Below are 21739 nucleotides of genomic sequence, written 5' to 3'. Positions count from 1 at the left end.
AATTATTTGATAAATTTGAAAAGTCCGTTTTTTTTTTTTGTAAATCCTTTATTTGAAACGGCTCATACCTTAAGGCTTTAAGGAGCCAAACTCGTTTTTTTTTAACAATTTATTTCTTAGCTTAACACTTTTATTTTTGAGGAAAAGAGAGAGAAAAGTCCGTTATTGTATAAATTTAAAAATAAATAATCGGCCTATTCGGTGAGCCGAATATTCGAATAAAATAGGATAGAAACATTTTTTTAACATGTTTTACATATTATTTTGAAAAACATTTCAATCAATGCAAATGTTGACAACTTCAAAAAAATATTAAAATGTATGAGTTGATTTACAAAAAATACAACAAGATAAATCATCACAAAATTAAATATAAAAAAAAGGTAGCACCTCAAGAAAAAACAAAAAAAAAAACTAGTTAAAATTAGATTAAACTAAACAAAATATGATAAAACGAGATAAATCAAACTAAAACAAAATAAAACATAACATAAAACTAGTGGAAACAATTTAAAAAAAGGGCAAAAATAATGAGGATAAGACCCCGAATAGAAAAACATTGTGAAAAAACCATGAATTTCATTTTCACCTTACCATGGATTTCATAGTAGAAACCATTAAACCCATTGTACATAAAACGATGAATGTACTGTCAAAGTTAACGTTTTTGACTGTGCAATTCATGGTTATGGCAAAATTAACCATGAAAAAAGGGGGTTGTTAAGCAACTTAACAATGAAAAAATTAACTTTTTTCCATACATTTTGAAACACAATACGATAATGTTTATGGTCATTACACCTTCCAATTTTGATCTTGAAAACAATGCAATTCATTGTTATCCATTGAATTTTCATCTTTTGATTTACAATAAAAAACAACGTATTTTCATCTTTTATTCTATTTTCAAAACCGTGAAATTTTATGGTTTTCTTTAATTTAAATCCATTTTAAAATACTAAATTCATTCAAAAAACGCAGAAAACAGTTATAATATAAGATCCCAAATTGAGACAGAATTTTCTTACGTACATATAATTAAATCTTTCATTGGTATTTTTATAAAACTTGTTAGGATTCCAGTAGCAACACAATCTCTTCGTTATTATTATTCCGCAATTCTTTGACACAATCACAAATAAAGTTGACCGCACGTTACCGGTTTCTGGTATTCTTTGCATGGTTAACTACCCAAGTCGGAACATCTCCCAGTGATCGTCCTCAACGTAAAATGCTTCGTTTTCCACTCCATCCCGTCAATTTGTTCGTTTTCACGGCGGCCTTTCTCTGGACCTTCTATTAAACGCAACACCTTTGCTCTCACCTTTAGCTAGAGGAGCCACGGAACTGCTTTTCATGTCAGCTCCTAGGAAATCAAAATTAAGGATAACAAAAGCGCTTAATTAGTCTAAAAAGGAACTCACCCTTGACCGATTTCGACGTACAACGCAGAAGCCCATTTTCTGCGCCTCGTTTTTCACTGCTATCTCCGACGATAAGCTCGTTTTCCATGACCAGTAGCTTTCCTATTGCCCTGGTGCTGGACACAAAGTACTGCAGTTTTCGTCCCATCATTCTTAGTCTGTCTGTTGAAAAAAAAAATCACATTTATTCTTAAATGTTACACACCACTCGGCGTCCATGTCTACCATAATTATTGCTACGGTAATCGACCAGATAATTCTTTACGGCACTTGGCCAGCCCGACCACATCTTTCAAACGATTGAATAGCGGTATAAACAGAAATATATTCAAATTAGACCGATTTCACTATTCTCGCGACCGTGACTAGATCGTTCAACAACGTTTTGAATCGTTTGCTTACACGAAAAACTGTAAATATGTGAAACAACTTTGAAAATAATAGGTTTTTACTGTGACCGTAAAATATACGGTGATTTCAAAATATCAAGTGGTAGATAAAGATTTAGATATTATGATGAAGTTTATTGTTCAATTGAAAATCATTGTTCTGTTATATTAATACCACGGTCTTGGCTATTCGGGACAAGAAAGAACCGTTTAATCTATATAAAACCTCAGATGAAAAAAACGAGATTTGAAAGTGTTTGATTCAATTGAGTCAAAGCATTCACAATTAAATCTAAAAAATTTCTAACACTACACGTACCAGAGCGGGTCAAATGGGGTATTTTGAACCTTCAATGATAACCCAAGCAACCAAAAGTCGCGTTTTTAATTAACTCCGAACTCCGAAGTTCACATTTGGCTGAAAAAATGTATTACGGGAACTTCAGGTGACTCTTGTCGCGTAAAAGTTACTCAGGAACTTCAGGAACCCTTTGAAAGGTTAAACTATCGATAACGGAACTTCTAAGCGCTTTTAATGGAACTTCTTTCAAGAAGGTCGATAACGTTCGCGTAACATTCCAAAACGCACCATTAAGATACTTGAAGGTGTTTTAAAGAACCTATATGGGAAATCTAAGCGACATGTCAAAAATATTTTTCAAGAAGGTCGATAACGTTCGCGTAACATTCTAAAGCGCACCATTAAGATACTTGAAGGTGTTTTAAAGAACCTATATGGGAATTCTAAGCGACATGTCAAAAATGTCTGTCAATTTCTTGTCATGGTATTTGTTTTGTTTATATCTTTACTCTGGGGGAGGAAGACTGAAATTTGCTGCATCGTTTTCTGCATCGTTTTTTTACTGTTCGGCAAAAAGCCAGCAATTGTTGAAAAGATTTGTAATCGTTCAAATTTTAACTTCAGATGCTCAGTTTCGTGTAGTGAGTCATGTGACTCAGTTGTTTAGGTGCTAAATTTAGATTTAGCTATATTTTTAGAACAACCATTAATCAAGCCATTTTTATTTAGCAGCTTCAAAACTTTGACGAAATTTGAGCGACATAATACGCCTGATCATGCAGGAATTCGCCAGAGCAAAACAAAACCTAATTAAATCATTGTTTTATGCAAAGCAAGTGCTTTTCAGCATGAAAAAAGTTTTATATAAAATTACTTAATAAGAAAGTAAAATTTTGAACCTTCACACTGGTCGGTAGATTGATGAGAGAAATTTGACGTTTGAATTTTTTTTTCCTTTTTTATTCAGTCTTCCTCCCCCAGTCTGTACTAATATTTACAAATGGAATTCAATATTTTTTCGAATTTTTCTTATAAATGTTAAATAAGATATTCGAATAAATTTTTGATGATGCGAATTTTTGTTATGATTCATATTGTGTACTGAAAGTCCTTTGAACGAAATAAGGTACCTTCTATTGACCAACCCACTCAATCATCTCAAATGACATTAAGTTTAAATACTAATCATTACAGTGGCAATTAGCTATTGCTGGATTGGTCGAGAGGCTGGTGAGTTTCATTGCAACCTAGAGAGCAGCGGTTCAATTCTCTAGGCGTGTAAGCAGCTTTTGTAATCAAAACAATATAATTAAAATCAATGAGATAGATTATGATAGACCGGCAACCTAGCAATCTGACATGTGGTTGTCAGAGCAATCTGTCAATTGGATTTTTTTTTTCGGCGCGTAGAAGTTTCTTGACATTCTCTTAGAAGCTGAATAGCGTTCTCTACAGCCACCTAAACGAACTTGAAAGTAGCTTTAAGAACTTAAATTTTGGGCTGATTAGCATTCTCTTCAGACACAAACGAGAGCTGATTAAGCTTCTATGGAACCTTTTTAAGGGAATTCTGGTTGCTTGGGAACTAAATGTAATATAGGTATTTAATTTTTTTTTAACTATATTACAGGCCTATTTTTATTTTCAAAATGCAAATATTTTTTCATTATTATAGTTTGTAGGTTTCGAATAACGTATGTGGTAAATACCTATTCATATCGCCATGGGTCAAATGAAGTGAAACACTTTTTCAGATAAAATTCTCTTGTTTTTCAACAGATTCTTACAAAATGTAGGGGAGATAAGGTCATAATGTCCACCTTAAGGAAGATGCTTGACGCTTGTTTAACCATAGAAAACAGCTATAATATGTGACTTACATCATAATTGTTTCGTGTTCAGACACTAAAAAAGACTTTTTCCTAACTGACTGATACTTGAAAGTAGATAAAAACGTTTAAAAATGCTTTTTAAATTTTTTTGCCAAAAGCTGAAAAACAGTCAATGTAGGGGCATAAAGAGAACCCCTCCTGGGGCAGTATAAGCAACATTAATCGGGACACGATGAGCATTTTCTGCCGTGGAATCTAGCAGCGAATTTCACTCGATTAAATCAACTGAATAATTGAGCTACAGCTTCACCAGTTTACATCTGACGATTCGGCCTATTGGTAAGATGTCGGAGAGGTAAACATTGGTCTCGAGTTCGATTCCTGGTCGAACTGATTTTTTTTTTCATATAAGGTACACCGAGGTAAGTGTGGACGGTTTTTCGTATAGTTCGACTTTAAAAAATCATAAAAAAATCAGCAGTGGATCAATTTTGATAAAATTACGTTGAATGTGATGCTGAACATGTTTTCTACAAACGCTGAAGAGATGAGCTTGAAAGAACCCGCATACTAAAAAATCATATCTCAAACAGTCTATACGACACATCTACGGCTTCAGAAACAGTGATTTTCTCTGGAAACATAGCTGTTCAACTAAACTTTACTTCGACAACGATAAAAACAAAATATGAACGTTTATGGGAAAAATTGATGGTATCTGAAAAGGTAATAGAATGGTATGAACGATTTCCTTTCAAATCGTATGAATGATTTCGAACCGTTACCCATATCGTTCATGCATAATGTCAAAATCAGATCAAGAATGAACACGCTAGAAATTATTAAACCATTAAGGTTTCAAAAATAACCATTTTTGACCTTTTCCCGGGAAATGTCATTTTATGAGTTCCCCGTGAGAAGTCATAAAATGACTTCTAGGGGAGAAGTTGGAATATGGTTATTTTTCAACCGAATGGGATTCTGGAGTGTAGAGAGTAATATGAGTGGAAATAATCAAAATGAAATATACAATAAAGCAAATTGAAAATATGCAGAATAGTAGGATTGTAAATATTTTAAATGAAACATACTTTGAATGAATCTATAAAAATGGCAGCACTTATACAATAATGTTTAAAAAGCCCATGCAGCAAACCTGCAACTGACACTATGAATCGTTTAACGGGGAATAGAGAAGAAAAAGTCAGACATTAACGAAAAGGAGGAAAGCGACCAGTTTACAGACTAGTTTCTTGAAGGAAGGACGGACTTTTGAGCGTACCGAAAGGATTGATTCCTGAAAGAAGGGAAGCTGTCTTAAAGTGTAGGGTAAGATGAAGAGAGGGAAACGAGTGGATCGGAAAATAAATGGGTCGGTCTCGACAATGGCGCGGTCGGTTCGACTAACCGGTGAGTAAAGATTTTTTTGTGGACATAGGATGGCTTGGTTAATTTTTTTGTTGATTGTGTGATGGATTGTTTATTCCTACATTTGTGATTTTTTTTTAAATTCACTTTTTTTTTAAGATAGTGGTGTGTGATGGGATTGAAGTAAAAAAAAAGCGGGATCTGGAAAAGTATTAATGTTTGAAGAACGAACTCCTGAACATGATATCTACGTCGGTTGCTTGTGTCTGTGATCTAGTTCTGTAGTCCAGGCTGGGTTCTTGTTCTGGATTCAAAGTCTCATACTGAAAGTTGAGTGGACTGGAGCTGGTAACAGTTCAAATTCAGTGTTGGATTGATGGATTGAGGAAAAAAAAAATGTTTTTGTTCAAAGTTCAGTAAATCGATGAGCTGCTAAAAATATGAATTACGGACACACGGTTGAGCCACGATAATAAGGAAGGTGGGTAATAAGACGACGAATAGACGGAGTTTGTAAATGAGAGAATTGAAAGATAAAAATTTTAAAGTGGGAGGCTGGAGAGGGGAGATGAGAAGGCAGGAAGAGTGCAAGATGAGATGTGAGATGAGGAGGATGGAATAATGAGAAAAGGAAATGCCTTTGAATGCCAGTACAGACCCCTGAGAGGGCCAGTACTCGATGGTAAGTACAAACCCCTGAGAGGGGCAGTACTTGAATGGAGGTACAGACCTCTGAGAGGGGCAGTACTTGATTGTAAGTACAAGCCCCTGAGAGGGGCAATACTTGAAGTAGAGTGCAGGCCCCTGAGAGGGGCAGTTTTTGGATGTTAATACGGACCCCTGAGAGGGGCGGTACTTGTTTGTAAGTACAAACCCCTGAGAGGGGCAGTACTTGAATGGAGGTACAGACCCCTGAGAGGGGCAGTACTTGATTGTAAGTACAAACCCCTGAGAGGGGCAGTACTTGAAGTAAAGTACAAACCCCTGAGAGGGGCAGTACTTGAAGTAAAGTACAAACCCCTGAGAGGGGCAGTACTTGAAGTAAAGTACAAACCCCTGAGAGGGGCAGTATTTGAAGTAAAGTACAAACCCCTGAGAGGGGCAGTATTGGAAGTAAAATACAAACCCCTGAGAGGGGCAGTACTTGAAGTAAAGTACAAACCCCTGAGAGGGGCAGTACTTGTTTGTAGGTACAGGCCCCTGAGAGGGGCAGTACTTGAAGAGAAGTACAAACCCCTGAGAGGGGCAGTACTTGAATGGAGGTACAGACCCCTGAGAGGGGCAGTACTTGATTGTAAGTACAAACCCCTGAGAGGGGCAGTACTTGAAGTAAAGTACAAACCCCTGAGAGGGGCAGTACTTGAAGTAAAGTACAAACCCCTGAGAGGGGCAGTACTGGAAGTAAAGTACAAACCCCTGAGAGGGGCAGTACTTGAAGTAAAGTACAAACCCCTGAGAGGGGCAGTACTGGAAGTAAAGTACAAACCCCTGAGAGGGGCAGTACTGGAAGTAAAGTACAAACCCCTGAGAGGGGCAGTACTTGAAGTAAAGTACAAACCCCTGAGAGGGGCAGTACTTGTTTGTAGGTACAGGCCCCTGAGAGGGGCAGTACTTGAATGGAAGTACAGACTCCTGAGAGGGGCAGTACTTGGATGGTGGTACGCACCCCTGAGAGGGGCAGTACTGGATGAGTAATACAAACCCCTGAGAGGGGCAGTCCTTGAATGGAGACACAGACCCCTGAGAGGAGCAGTACTTGAAGAGAAGTACAAACCCCTGAAAGGGGCAGTTTTTGAATGGAGGTACAGACCCCTGAGAGGGGCAGTACATGTTTGTAAGTACAAACCCCTGAGAGGGGCAAAACTTGAAGAAAAGTTCAAACCTTTGAGAGGGGCACTACTTGAATGGAGGTAAAAACCCCTAAGAGGGGCGATACTCGATTGTAAGTACAAACCCCTGAGAGGGGCGAATGTGAAGGGAAGTACAGACTGGTACAGGGCGGTATATTGAGTGGAAGTACAAACCCCCGAGTGGGGCAGTGCCTTAAATGGAGGTACAGACATGACTTGGTATTTTTATCATATATGTGGAGAACAAAGTTCTGAAAGTTTTTAGTCTAAATTGAAGAACTAACTATATTTGAACAATTTTTGAGATAAACTGAAAAATGACGAAAATGCATATGGGACAGTCTTGCGAATAGCGGCAGCATACGTGTGAAGCACTTCGGCTGTGAGCCTGATGACAGACTTTCAATCTTGGATACATGGATAGTGTGCAGCTTTACACATGGTGCAAACCTGTCTAGCACAGGGCTTTGATAGGAGTCTGATGTCAGAGTTGTGGCATTACAACATAGATCATTATAACAGAGGTCTCAGTTGAAGATTTGAACCGGAAGTTTGTATCTGTCTGAACCAGAAATTGATTGTTATATGATATTGGTTTTCGATTTTGATGCTCAATTGGAGACGAAATTCTGAAAGGCAGATGAGCTCCAAGTCTATAATGTGAGCTTGAGGTCCGAATTTGATCAAGACATCTACGTCGGTTGTTTGTGTCTGGGATCTGATTCTGGAGTCAAAACTAAATTCTCAAACTAAGTTCCTAATTTGATACTGGGAGTTGGTGGTTTGTAGCTGAAAACAGTTTAAATTTAGTGTTAAATTGATGCTTTTAAAAAAGAAGCATAAGTAAGTAGACCAATGAGTTGCTTAAAAGATGAATTTTAGGACGTTTCGAGAATTATCAGTCAGCCACGATAATAAAGAGCTCGGTGATGAAGTAACAAACGGATGACAGAATTCAAAAATGGTAAAATGGAAAGATAAAAGTGAGAGGCTGAAGAGTTAAATGGATGAAAGGATGATTAGATGAGAGAATAATAAGAGTAGAAAATGAGGAATGAGATCAGAAAGATGAAACTATGTGAAATAGAAATGACTTGAAAGGCATATAAGAATATAACAATAAAATTACAGTCAATTAGAGAAAGAAAAAATAAGCAATTAGAAAATGAGAGGCTGGAGAGAAAAATGGAAGAAAAGATTATAAGATAAAATAAACAATGTGATTTTTTTTCAACAAGTGAAAGAGTAGAAGATTAGAAATGTAATGGAAAAGATAATACGACGAGAAATTGAAACAATCCTAAAAGAAAAAAACAACATAGCTAAGAAGCTAAAGAGATGAAGAAAAGAGGATAATAAGATGAGAGGCTGGAGAGAGTAGTGGAAGAATAGAACATGAGAATTGTGATGGGAGGAATAAAACGATGAGAGGCTGAAACGACTTAAGAGGGGAGTTGAGAGACTGGAGGGTTGAGACAAAAAGAAAATAATAAGAAGATACATTGAGACAGTATACATAGCATAATTCATTGACTTTGTTAAGGTCTTGCAAATTTAAGCAAAAAAAAATGGATTGCAAAAGAAAAAAAAAATAATGGTAATAAAAATAAAAAAAATAAATAATGAAAAGACCACATCAATAAGAATCTGGGTATTGAAACGACGAAAAATAACCGTTTTTTTATTTAAAAAGAGAGATGTTTAAAAAAGACAATATGAGGACTGATAATAAGTGAAAGAAAAATTGGTAACTGGAAAATGAGAGGCTGGAAGGAAAACTGGGAGAAAATTGATAAGATGAGAGGATGTAGATTGGGACTGGAAAGACGAGATGATGAAACAAATAATAAAAAAAAGCGTTGAAGCAGAAGAGATATTAAGAGATAAAAAAACCCATTGTGCAATAAAAATCAAAGCTGGGTATTGAGATGACGAAAAGATGCCAGGATTTGTAAGTCAGAACATGGAATGATTAAAAATTATGAGATGAGGAGCTGGAGAGAAAAGGTGAGGAAAAGATGAGAAGTCAGGAGTAGAGGATTAGAAATGGGAGGGGAAAGATAAAACGACGAGAAGTTGAAACAATACAAAAAAAAACGTTTCTAAGAAACAGGAGAGTGACGAAAAGAGAAAAAGATTAGATGATGTGACAGTATAAAAAGTACATTCATTAACTTTGCCAGGCGCATGAGAAAACAAATTGATTTAGAAAAATAACATGACAGGAATAATAATAATTTTAAAAAAAACAGACAACTGTAAGAAGCTTGATATTGAGACGACGAAAAATTGCGGGATTTTAAATGAATTAGAATCTGGGTGAAGAAACGACGAAAAATAACCGGATTTAAAAATCAAAAATGGGAGGGATTTAAAGAGGACAATACGAGAACTAAAATAAGTGAAAGAAAAATTTGGTAACTTGAAAATGAGAGGCTGGAAAGCAAAGTGGAAGGAAATTGATAAGATCAAAGGATGTGAATTGAGACTAGAACGACGAAACGATGAAAAAAAAATGAGAGGTTGGAACAGAAGAAATAAAAGGATGTAAAAAAAAAAGAGGATAAGCCAATAAAGATCGAAAGTGGTAACTGAGATAACGAAGAGATGACAGGATTTGAAAGTCAGAACATGGAAAGATGAAAATTATAAGGTGAAAGGCTGGAGAGAAAAGAGGAAGAAAAGATGATAGGAAGTAAAGAGGAATAGAAGATTAGAAATGATAAAGATAAAACGACGAGAAATTGAAAGAGTACGAAAAAAAATAAATAAAAGCGTTTCTAAGAAGCTGGAGGGTAGTGAAAAGAGGATAAGATGCAAGATGTTGAGACAGTATAAATAGTACTATCTATTAAGTTGCCAAGCGCATGAGGAGGTAAATTAATTTAGGAAAAAATAACATGACAGAGAAAAAAAAGACCACGACAGTGAGAGGCTGGGTATTGAAACGAAGAAAAATAGGGGTTTCAAAAGAATGAGAATCTGGGTATTGGAACGACGAAGGACCACCGGATTTCAAAGTAGAAAAAAAAAAAGAAAGGCTGGATGGAAGACTGGAAGAGGATTGATAAGACGAAAGGATTTGAATTAAGACCGGAAAGGCGAAATGAGGAAAGAAAAGTAATGATAAATAGAGGGTTGAGGCAGAGGAAATAAAAAATAAGATAAGAAACATTAGCCAATGTAAATCAAAGCTGGGTATTGAGATGACGAAAAGATGCCAGGATTTGTAAGTCAGAACATGGAGTGGTTAAAAATTGTGAGATGAGAGGCTGGAGAGAAAAGTGGAAGAAAAGACGAAAAGATGAGAAGTCAGGGATAGAGGATTAGAAATGTGATGGCTAAGATGGAACGACGAGAAGTTGAAACAATACAAAAAAAAACGCTTCTAAGAAGCTGGAGAGTAATGTAAAGAGGATAAGATGAGATATTGTGACAGTATAAAAAGTACTATTCATTAACTTCGCATGGCGCATGAGCAAATAAATTGATTTAGAAAAATAACATTATAGGAACAGTAAAAAAAAAAATCGCCCACAACTATAAGAAGCTGGATATTGAGACGACGAAAAATAACGGGATTTCAAATGAATTAAAATCTGGGTGAAAAAAAAAGACGAAAAATAACCGGATTTAAAAATTAAAAATGGGAGGGATTTAAAAAAGGACAATGCGAGAACTAAAAATAAGTGAAACAAAAATTTGGTAACTGGAAAATGAGAGGCTGGAAAGAAAACTGGAAGAAAATTGATAAGATCAGAGAATGTGAATTGAGACTAGAACACCGAAACGAAAAAAAAATGAGAGGTTGGAACAGAAGAAAGAGAAAAAAAAAGATTAGCCAATAAACATCAAGGGTGGCAACTACACACTTAATCTTTTCTCCTGTGGTCGGGACGATTTCGTCCTGTATTTTCAACAGCTGAAATTACAGGACGATCTCAGGACACAAAAACACTACAGGAAAACCACTGTCAAAATCACCTGTAGATTCGAAACGGGTTTCTCCTGTATTTTGTAGGAATTTGCGAAATTTTCCTGTGCGCTCGAGACGGTTTCCTTTCGATGTGTACATGAAAATTAGGGGTTTGTTTTCATAAAAATAACACTTTATAAATCAAAACTTCATTTATTATTGAGATGGATGGTTTTTAATATCAACTTGCGGCTGGTCCTTATATATGTTTAATTCAGATTGTTCCTGAAACAAAAAAACGATGGAATGTTATTTTTTCAGTCAGTTGTTGATTCTAGCGGTTTTCTGAATGTTCAGCTTTAGCAACCTGGTGCTAGAGCTGAAATCCAAATAATTCCTCGACCTGTTGTCGTCGAACTCCGCCGGTGAATCCATTGGAACAAACGGTTCTTCCCAGGAGGCTTTCAGCAACTTCCGTTGTCCCGGCTTAACTACTACTCTGGCCGCACTTTATCGTCTCCAATGTATCTTTGGAAGAGAAAAATTGTATTAAATGATTGACTGAGGCTTTAAAAGTTCTCTTTTTAGACAACACAACTCACGGCTAGCTGTTTTACTGTTCTTCTTAAAGTTTTCTGTTGAGCTTTCAACTTTCACCGCTGATGAAAAGGATAAGCAAAAAAAAAAGCGCGGCAGAAAACAGTTGACAGCTGAAGTTCTCCCGTGATACAGGAAGATTGTTCGAGTATCTGTGCACTCGTAAGAATTTCATTCTGGATTTCAGGAGAAATGATACGTTTCGAGATTCAGGAGGGTTTTCATTCGAATTTCGTATGAATTCAACCATTTCCCTGTGGTTCGAAGAGTCGATATCCCGAGGAGGAAAATTGCGTTTTAGTGTGTAGGATGACATGATTTGAAAATCAGAGCATTGAAAGATAAAAGTTATAGGATGAGAGGTTAGAGAGAGGAGTGAAAGAGAAGATGATAGGAATTCGAGAGGAATAGAAGATTAGAAATAATATAACAAGGGAAACACTAAAAATGGTACTATTTGTTAAGTTTGCTAAGTGCATGAGTAAATAAATTGATTTAGGAAAAAAATAACATGATAGGAATACAAAAAAAAGACCACGACAGTAAGAAGCTGGGTATTGAAACGAAAAAAAAAATGGGAATTTCAAAAGAATAAGAATCTGGGTATTGAAACGATGAAAAACCACCGGATTTCAAAGTAGAAAAAAGGGAGGGAAGAAAAAAGTCAATATAAAAACTAAAAATAAGTGAAAGAAAAATGGGTAACTGGAAAATGAGAAGCTGGAAAGAAAACTGGAAGAAATAAGATAAGATGAAAAGATGATGATTGAGACTGGAAAGACAAAATAATGAAAAAATAAAAATTAAAAAAAGTAGAGGTTGTAGAAGAAATAAAAAGAAAAGAAAAAGTTTAGCTAATAAAGAACAAATCTGGGTACTGAGGTGACGAAAGAAAAAAAATTAAGTCCGAACTTCTAAAGATAAAAAAATTTTAAGAAGGGAAGCTGGAGAGAAAAGTGGAAGAAAATATGATAAAAAGAGAAGTCAGGATTAGAAATGTGATGAAAAAAAAAATAGAACGACGAGAAATTGAAAAAAAAATTGCTATGAAGCTGGAGAGTATCAAAAGGAGGATAAGATGAGATGTTGAGACAGTATAAATAGTACTATTCATTAACTTTGCCAAGCATATGAACGAATGAATGGAAAAAAAGGTAACATGAGAGGAATAAAAAGAAATAAATAGAGGGTCCACGACAAAAAAACGGTATTTCAAAACAGGGTTCAACAAAACGCACTCTTTCAGACGCGCGCGGCACACGCAAACCATTTCTCTCGAGCAAAACACTTCTTCGTTTGCGTTCTGGTCGTTGACGCGCTCTCGCTCGAAACAAAAACACGCTCGCCAATCTTTTCCCCTCGTTCTCGTCGACGAGATGCACTATCCGAAATCTGCGCGAGCGGCCGAGTCAAACAGGCACGGCTAGCTCTCGCGCGTCCTAATCGAGCGGCGGGTGAGGCCTCTCTTTTGGCTCAAAGAACAGCACGCAGCGGCCCACAATGCAGCGCGCGGCGGCTCTCCGAATGGTCCGAGGCGGCCCTCTTTTCGTCACCGGGCGGCGCGCACGGGCTCGAGTGAGGGCCTTGTGTTTCGTTCGTGTTTCTGTTTGCAGTGCCGATTGAGAAATCTGTGTGTAAGATTTTATCAACAGGATAGTTGAAACATATGTAGGCGCGCAATGGGATCTGGCGGAGGGTTATGAGAATTGATGTAGGTGGTTAACGTTACCCATTATTAACAGTTACCAGCACTAGTAACTATGAAAAATTTACCATGCAATAGTAAAATTTCGCGAAAAACGCCAAATGAAAGAGCTTTACACAAGGATTGTTAAAATGAATGTTAAAAATATTCTAGTCACTAGTAATAGTTACCAGCACTAGTAACTATGAAAAATTTACCATGAAATAGTAAAATTTCGCGAAAAACGCCACATCAAAGAGCTTTACACAAGGGTTGTTAAAACGAATGTTAAAAATGTCTTAGCCACTAGTAATAGTTACCAGCACTAGTAACTATGAAAAATTTACCATGAAATAGTAAAATTTCGCGAAAAACGCCACATCAAAGAGCTTAACACAAGGATTGTTAAAATGAATGTTAAAAATATTCTAGCCACTAGTAATAGTTACCAGCACTAGTAACTATGAAAAATTTACCATGAAATAGTAAAATTTCGCGAAAAACGCCACATCAAAGAGCTTTACACAAGGGTTGTTAAAACGAATGTTAAAAATGTCTTAGCCACTAGTAATAGTTACCAGCACTAGTAACTATGAAAAATTTACCATGAAATAGTAAAATTTCGCGAAAAACGCCACATCAAAGAGCTTAACACAAGGATTGTTAAAATGAATGTTAAAAATATTCTAGCCACTAGTAATAGTTACCAGCACTAGTAACTATGAAAAATTTACCATGAAATAGTAAAATTTCGCGAAAAACGCCACATCAAAGAGCTTTACACAAGGGTTGTTAAAACGAATGTTAAAAATGTCTTAGCCACTAGTAATAGTTACCAGCACTAGTAACTATGAAAAATTTACCATGAAATAGTAAAATTTCGCGAAAAACGCCACATCAAAGAGCTTTACACAAGGATTGTTAAAATGAATGTTAAAAATATTCTAGCCACTAGTAATAGTTACCAGCACTAGTAACTATGAAAAATTTACCATGCAATAGTAAAATTTCGCGAAAAACGCCAAATGAAAGAGCTTTACACAAGGATTGTTAAAATGAATGTTAAAAATGTCTTAGCCACTAGTAATAGTTACCAGCACTAGTAACTATGAAAAATTTATCATGAAATAGTAAAATTTCGCGAAAAACGCCAAATCAAAGAGCTTTACACAAGGATTGTTAAAATGAATGTTAAAAATATTCTAGCCACTAGTTATAGTTACCAGCACTAGTAACTATGAAAAATTTACCATGAAATAGTAAAATTTCGCGAAAAATGCCAGATGAAAAAGCTTTACACAAGGATTGTTAAAATGAATGTTAAAAATGTCTTAGCCACTAGAAATAGTTACCAGCACTAGTAACAATGAAAAATTTACCATGAAATAGTAAAATTTCGCGAAGAACGAAAAAATATTGATCAAATTCCGTGTCAACTTGTCTCCGGAAATATTAGAAAAAAATCTATTATTAAAAAATAACTATGACATCATCGAAGATCCGACACTTGACCCGGAATTCTAAAAAAACGAAAAAGCTTACACATATATCCCAGCAAACATGAAATCGCATTAAACATGATAACTCAAGTCATTAAAAACGTTATTGGAATCGTAATTCCAACTAACGCAAGTAAAAGGTCGTAAAAATCGTTACTCGAACTCGGAATAAATGGTTTAAATCGTATATCATAAAAAGTCTGCCATGTTTGCAAATTTTGAAGACGATTTCGTTCCTCTTTTTCTCCCGCGTGAGACAAGTGAGAGAACAGCTTTGAAGTTCTCTCTGCGACCAGCAGTGCAACCAGATTGATAAAAATCAGATGGTGTATTTACAAGAATTGCCCAATGACAGAAGCAGCAAATATTGTCGCTGGCAACGGTTTGCATGCGCTGAGCGAACTAACTTGTACTCTCTTCCATTCTTACTATGTATGTATATTGCCTCCACTTTTGTGGGTAAATGCCGTTTTTTCGAGTTTTATACGATCGTTTTATAATGTATATGAAACGTATAACAAAAGTTGTTGAGAAATATACCTACAAAAATGTTTGCTGGGATAGAACTGATAAAAATCTGTTTTCATTGAAAATTTGTTGACACTAACATGTAAACTGAGTTGAGTGTTGTGTGCATTCTGTGACCATAATTGTATGTGTTTTCTAGCCACTAGAATATTTCGACATTCATTTGAACAATCTTTAGAACCTTTGATTTAGCGTTCTTTTGCGAAAAATAATTATAACATGGTAAATTTTTCACTGTTACTAGTGCTGGTAACTATAACTAGTTGCACAGGTATTCCAACATTCATTTTAACATTCTACGCGTAAAGCTCTTTGATTTGGCATTTTTCGCGAAATTTTACTATTTCATGGTAAATTTTTCATAGTTACTAGTGCTGGTAACTGTAACTAGTGGCTAGAATATTTATAACATTCATTTTAACAATCCTTGTGTAAAGCTCTTTGATTTGGCGTTTTTCGCGAAATTTTACTATTGCATGGTAAATTTTTCATAGTTACTAGTGCTGGTAACTATTACTAGTGGCTAAGACATTTTTAACATTCATTTTAACAATCCTTGTGTAAAGCTCTTTCATTTGGCGTTTTTCGCGAAATTTTACTATTTCATGGTAAATTGTTCATAGTTACTAGTGCTGGTAACTATTACTAGTGGCTAGAATATTTTTAACATTCATTTTAACAATCCTTGTGTAAAGCTCTTTGATTTGGCATTTTTCGCGAAATTTTACTATTTCATGGTAAATTTTTCATAGTTACTAGTGCTGGTAACTATTACTAGTGGCTAGAATATTTTTAACATTCATTTTAACAATCCTTGTGTAAAGCTCTTTGATTTGGCGTTTTTCGCGAAATTTTACTATTCATGGTAAATTTTTCATAGTTACTAGTGCTGGTAACTATTACTAGTGGCTAGAATATTTTTAACATTCATTTTAACAATCCTTGTGTAAAGCTCTTTGATTTGGCATTTTTCGCGAAATTTTACTATTTCATGGTAAATTGTTCATAGTTACTAGTGCTGGTAACTATTACTAGTGGCTAAAACATTTTTAACATTCATTTTAACAATCCTTGTGTAAAGCTCTTTGATTTGGCGTTTTTCGCGAAATTTTACTATTTCATGGTAAATTTTTCATAGTTACTAGTGCTGGTAACTATTACTAGTGGCTAAAACATTTTTAACATTCATTTTAACAATCCTTGTGTAAAGCTCTTTTATTTGGCGTTTTTCGCGAAATTTTACTATTTCATGGTAAATTTTTCATAGTTACTAGTACTAGTTACTATTACTAGTATGTATTTTAAAACTTCTAACATTGATTATTATAACCCTCCTCCCAAGGCTATTGCGTGCTTCTATCTGTTTTACCATATCTATTGATTTAATTATTCGCACAGATTATGCCGTCGGCCCTCAATAACGAAAACACGGCGAACACTCCGTGTGCTAAAGAGAGCCGCGCGCGCTGTCCGGTGAGCCGCCGTGTCCTCTCGGTAGATGCTCGGTGTTCCTACACGCACGCGGCAGAAAAACGCAAACGCAGTTTCCGAACCGCTCGCGCTCTCGAATAGGCGCGCGCGAATTCGCTCTGCTCAAAAATTTTCAATTTGCGTTTTGGTCGCAAATTTCACGAGAGAATTTCGAGCAATCAAATGTGCCCGTGAACCGAGAACGAAAGAGCTGCGTTTTATTTGCTCTTTCTCAATCGACACACTCCTGCGTGTTGAACCCTGTTTCAAAAGGAGAAAATGAAAAAATTGAAAGAGGATCATAAGAACACAAAATTAGTGAAATTAGAATTTTTGACAATTGGAGGATGAGAGGCTGGAGAGAGAAAGGTAAAAATGATAATAAGCAGAAAAGATGTAAATTGAGACGGGAGATATGGAACGATGAAAATTAGAGAATTGTAAAAAAGAGGGAAAGCTGAGGCGACAAAGAGAAGACAAAGGTTCAAAAGTCAGAAAATTAAAGGAAATAGTGTAATAAGAGTGTATTAAAAAAAAAGATAATAGTAATGGAAAAATAAATGAAAGGAGCACAACAATGGGAAGCTAGGTATTTAGACGAAGTAAAATAGCCGTATTTCAAAATGAAAAGAGTGAATAGGACATAGGTGAAAGAAAGGTTTGGTAGTTGAAGGATGAGAGGCTGGAAAGAGAACTGGAGGAAAAGATGAAGGGATGTGAATTGAGACGGGAAGGACGAACTGATTAAAGGAATAAATGGGAGTTGGAAACAGAAGATATAAGAAATGAAGAGATGGGCGTTTTTCGATGGTTCCTTGTCCGGAAACGGCCTCTCGGGGATCTTAAGCGGTCTTCGATTGGTTTGTGATGTTTTCATTACCAGAAGCGAACTGATGGATGTCCCCCAGGGGGAAAGACGGGGTTTTATAAGTAAAGTTCACGGGATCTAAAACGAAAAAAGGAGCGTGAATGCAGGGTATTCTACTTACGAGTTGAAAACACCGGAATAGCCGTATATGATACCATTGTTTAATAAAAGGATCAGGGATGTGAAGACTCCTATCGAAACCATCAAGGTATGGATAGCCGGTCCTCTGCACAATCTTAGTGGTGGGAGTCTAGTCCGGTAGAATTGACGAGTTTTTTTTTTCAATGAACCAAAGAAAATAAGGTTGGAATTTTACGAACGCTTTTTCTGCCACCCCGATGTGTCCCGTGTCGTTTGTTTAGACGTCGAATTTTGAAAGGCGTTAGATATGTTACACAACGTTACTCTGTCATCAGAGAAAAAAATAATCGTGCACTGTTATTTAAAATTACTCAATTTATCAATTGTTATCGTGCAGAGTAATTGCAAATTAAATTTGAGTTAAATTGTTGGTTTGAAGGTAAAGTTTTGGGTACATATATCGGTATCCAGCGCACAGATAAAAATATGAAAAATGAATATAGTCAAAAAAAAAAAAAGAGGAAAGACACAGGAGTATCAATATGGTCGATTAGGATCAGCTGAATTTATGGGTCAGTTTGAACCATAACGAATGATAACAATACCTTGTGTTAATAAAGAATTATGGATTATACAGCCCTAAATGATTTTAAAGTCTATTTAAAGTTCAATTGGTCCTGATCAAATTGTTAAAAATGCTTGCGTGTGTTAGGCTCAAACAAAGTGAAAAACAATGAATGTACAAAAAAGTTAGGAGTAAGAAATTTTCAATGAAGTAAATTTTCTTAAAAATCCCATGGAGTTTAATTTCAAATTTGATATATATTCATTGGGTACGTCTGAGACATTAAATAGTTTGAGATGCTTAGCAGAGGAAAATGTATATTTAATATAAGTTGGTAAGTAGTATAGGGGTGGAGGCGTATGTAGAGAGTAATATGAGTGGAAATAATCAAAATGAAATATACAATAAAGCAAATTGAAAATATGCAGAATAGTAGGATTGTAAATATTTTAAATGAAACATACTTTGAATGAATCTATAAAAATGGCAGCACTTATACAATAATGTTTAAAAAGCCCATGCAGCAAACCTGCAACTGACACTATGAATCGTTTAACGGGGAATAGAGAAGAAAAAGTCAGACATTAACGAAAAGGAGGAAAGCGACCAGTTTACAGACTAGTTTCTTGAAGGAAGGACGGACTTTTGAGCGTACCGAAAGGATTGATTCCTGAAAGAAGGGAAGCTGTCTTAAAGTGTAGGGTAAGATGAAGAGAGGGAAACGAGTGGATCGGAAAATAAATGGGTCGGTCTCGACATGGAGGTGAAGTTGAAAAATGGTTATTTTACAACCGAAATTCAAATGAGCTACTTTTGTAGGTTCTTGAGGATTTCTCATAAAATTTTCAATAAAAATCAGAGTTTTTCAATTAAATATTCTTATTTATTGCATGATTTACAAAAATGCTTTAATATTGAATCGAATTATTAAAATACAATACAATAAAACACAGTTTAAAAATAATTATAATGGCATTTTTGTAAAGCCTTACATCTCCGGTCACGATAGTCATTCCTCCGATGATTAGCTGCACCACCTCCTCCTCTTCCTGCCCAACTCGAGTCATTTCGTCATCGATTCCTCAAAAACCCTCCGTCACCTGTGTTACTATTCTCACGGAATAGGGCTTCTCCTGCTGGCTTTGATGCGATCTTTTTACCTCGTTCTGGTCCTGTGGTCCTGTGACAACAATTGACCCCTCATTCGCATATTCCTGTGACTCGCTAGCATTCTTCGTTTCTGATTTAGCTGCAGGCTGCCGTTGTATCTTCCGGAAATCTGTTGCTGCTCCTGCTGTTGATTTGGAGATTGATTTTGTTGTCGGTGAGGGCCTCGCCCAAACATTTCGAGCTACCAACAGCAAAGAATCTACCGGCTCCTCTACGGCATGTGTTCCATGGACAGTTCGATCGGATTCTGCTTTCCGGAGGGTACGGAAAATGGCCCTGAGGACCCGCAATTTGAGCATCCTATTGGGAAACAAATAATTCGCATTAATTTCGAGTATCTCGCATATTATTCATTAAAGACTTACCTTCAGCAGACAATGTTGGCCTTATAATTTCACTTTTAGCAATACAAAACAGAATAATGCCTAATTTCGAAAAACACACCGGGCTGCAAAACAAACATTTTCAAAATGGCGATAAAGAAATTCCAATTTTTTCAACCATTTTGTGGTTAATGCTGGAGAACTATCAAAATGGTTAAAATTCTTTCTAAAAATATTGTTGAAAAATAATATTGAAGCTTACTCCGTGGTCGATGCCACCAACGAAAAAAATAAAAATAGCAAACATATTTGGAGCAACTTTTGGTTTTGTTGCAAATTGGTTCAAACCCATTTTATTGTCCCCCCATAATTGTATGATCTAGTGACTTACGTGTGTTTATTCTGCACCATCTTTGACGACGTCACTGCCCTCTTCGGAGCTACTTCAGGCTCGATGATTTTGCACGACGAAATGCGGGCTTCCCACTGTCCCAGTGCCATTGGCTCCGGCGAGATACGACGCGCTTTGGTTGACCTCACCCGTGTCGTATACTGTACACCGCGCTCGGTGTGCTTGCTAATCCAATTCACCGTTGTTCCTTGCACAAAACAAATTCGTCGACCTTCGCTGCTTGTGCGACACGCTTCGGTTGACCTCACCCGTGCCGCACCGTATGATTTGTGGCTCCTCACCACGAAGTCACTCGAAGAAAGCTGCACCGCACCGTAAGCTCACCCCACTTCCTCTTCTTTACGCGACCCTCCTCCGTGTCACGTCTGATTACCCGGTCCGATTTGCGGGAACTTGATTTATGTATGATGATGCTTGGCTTCGATCTGAGGCTGAAGAAAACTCACGCTTCCTCCAAGCGCACGAGTTCGTTTCGGGATCCGGTGCCCGAAGATGTCGTCCGTTCCTGGCAAAAACTCCTTCACCCTCGACTGTGTTCGAAGGCACATGCAAGCTGTACGCGTTCGCAGCGGTTCCGTGGACCCAGTGTTTTCTCGATGAAGGGTCGAACCGCTCTGTCATCAGCTGTCCCAAGATCGGTAATGTTCTGCTTCAGATCCCAAAAAAGGATTGGCTATGCGATGCTCCTCTTTCTACAGCTGCTATCTGGCCGCTCGGTGCTCAAAAGGGGAGAAATTGGTGGTCTTTCCAACCCAAACGATATGCCAAGCAGGCAACTCAGTTCCGAGGCAAGTGGTTCCCGGGATTCGTCTCCACGCTCTGCTATAAACCACTGTTCCCGAGAGGGAAAGCGAAGTGTACGGCAATGGTGCCGATACACGAGCCAGTCGTCTGACGATCGGTTCGCAACGGTTTGCAAAAGCCGCATATAAAAAAAAGGCCCTGTCGGATGAAGAGTTCCGATCAGCAACGGGAATAGTTTAAAAAAATGATGGTCTATTCACTCTTACGGCCCTTTTCTTTAGCTGGTTTAAATTTTCCCCAGCGATCACCTCGTGTCCGCTTTTGGTGGTGGCGGATTTTCTTTTTGCCTCTGCCGCCAAGCGAAATCTGCGGAGTAAGGGCTTCGGTAAGCGCGCTGCTTTAGCAGGAATTTAATTTCCGCTTACCTGTGGTTCCGAGAGTGATATGACCGGACGAAATTCACGCTTCGCGTGCTGGCGACAAAGTTGCTGGCTCTTGTTGGCGGAACAGAATATTTTCGGGTCCTGTGGTGGAGAAAACTGTTCGAGGGAGTTTTAAAATCGCGCTCTGGATGGCGACGATGATGTATCCGCTTACCTGTGGCAAACCGATAATGATGCGGCAATATGTTACCGTTTTTCAGCAACTTCACCACCGGTTGCACTTTTCCAACCACCTTGCCTGATTTTTTCCCGGAACTGCCTTCTTGTTAGCGCCA

General features: G+C 37.0%; 1 protein-coding gene across 2 annotated transcripts; it reads right to left on the bottom strand.

Moving 5' to 3' along the window:
• Positions 1-920: 920 nt before the first annotated feature.
• On the bottom strand, positions 921-21739 carry LOC129747509 (uncharacterized). Of its 2 annotated transcripts, XR_008737516.1 has the most exons (5): positions 21619-21739; positions 21447-21560; positions 20257-21387; positions 1425-1586; positions 921-1366 (listed from the first exon to the last, which is right to left on the bottom strand). XR_008737516.1 is itself a non-coding variant. In XM_055741766.1 (3 exons), exons 1-3 carry the CDS (start codon positions 1711-1713, stop codon positions 1272-1274), a joined length of 321 nt encoding a protein of 106 aa, XP_055597741.1. In that variant the 5' UTR covers positions 1714-2153; the 3' UTR covers positions 921-1271. The 2 variants fall into 2 exon arrangements, 1 of the variants encoding a protein (XP_055597741.1); XM_055741766.1 differs by lacking the exons at positions 20257-21387; positions 21447-21560; positions 21619-21739 and adding an exon at positions 1650-2153.

Source organism: Uranotaenia lowii, chromosome 2 (assembly GCF_029784155.1).
Source record: "Uranotaenia lowii strain MFRU-FL chromosome 2, ASM2978415v1, whole genome shotgun sequence".
Classification (NCBI taxonomy): Eukaryota; Metazoa; Arthropoda; class Insecta; order Diptera; family Culicidae; genus Uranotaenia; species Uranotaenia lowii.
Note: the sequence above shows the minus strand (reverse complement) of the source record. Positions and strands in the feature narration are given on the sequence as shown.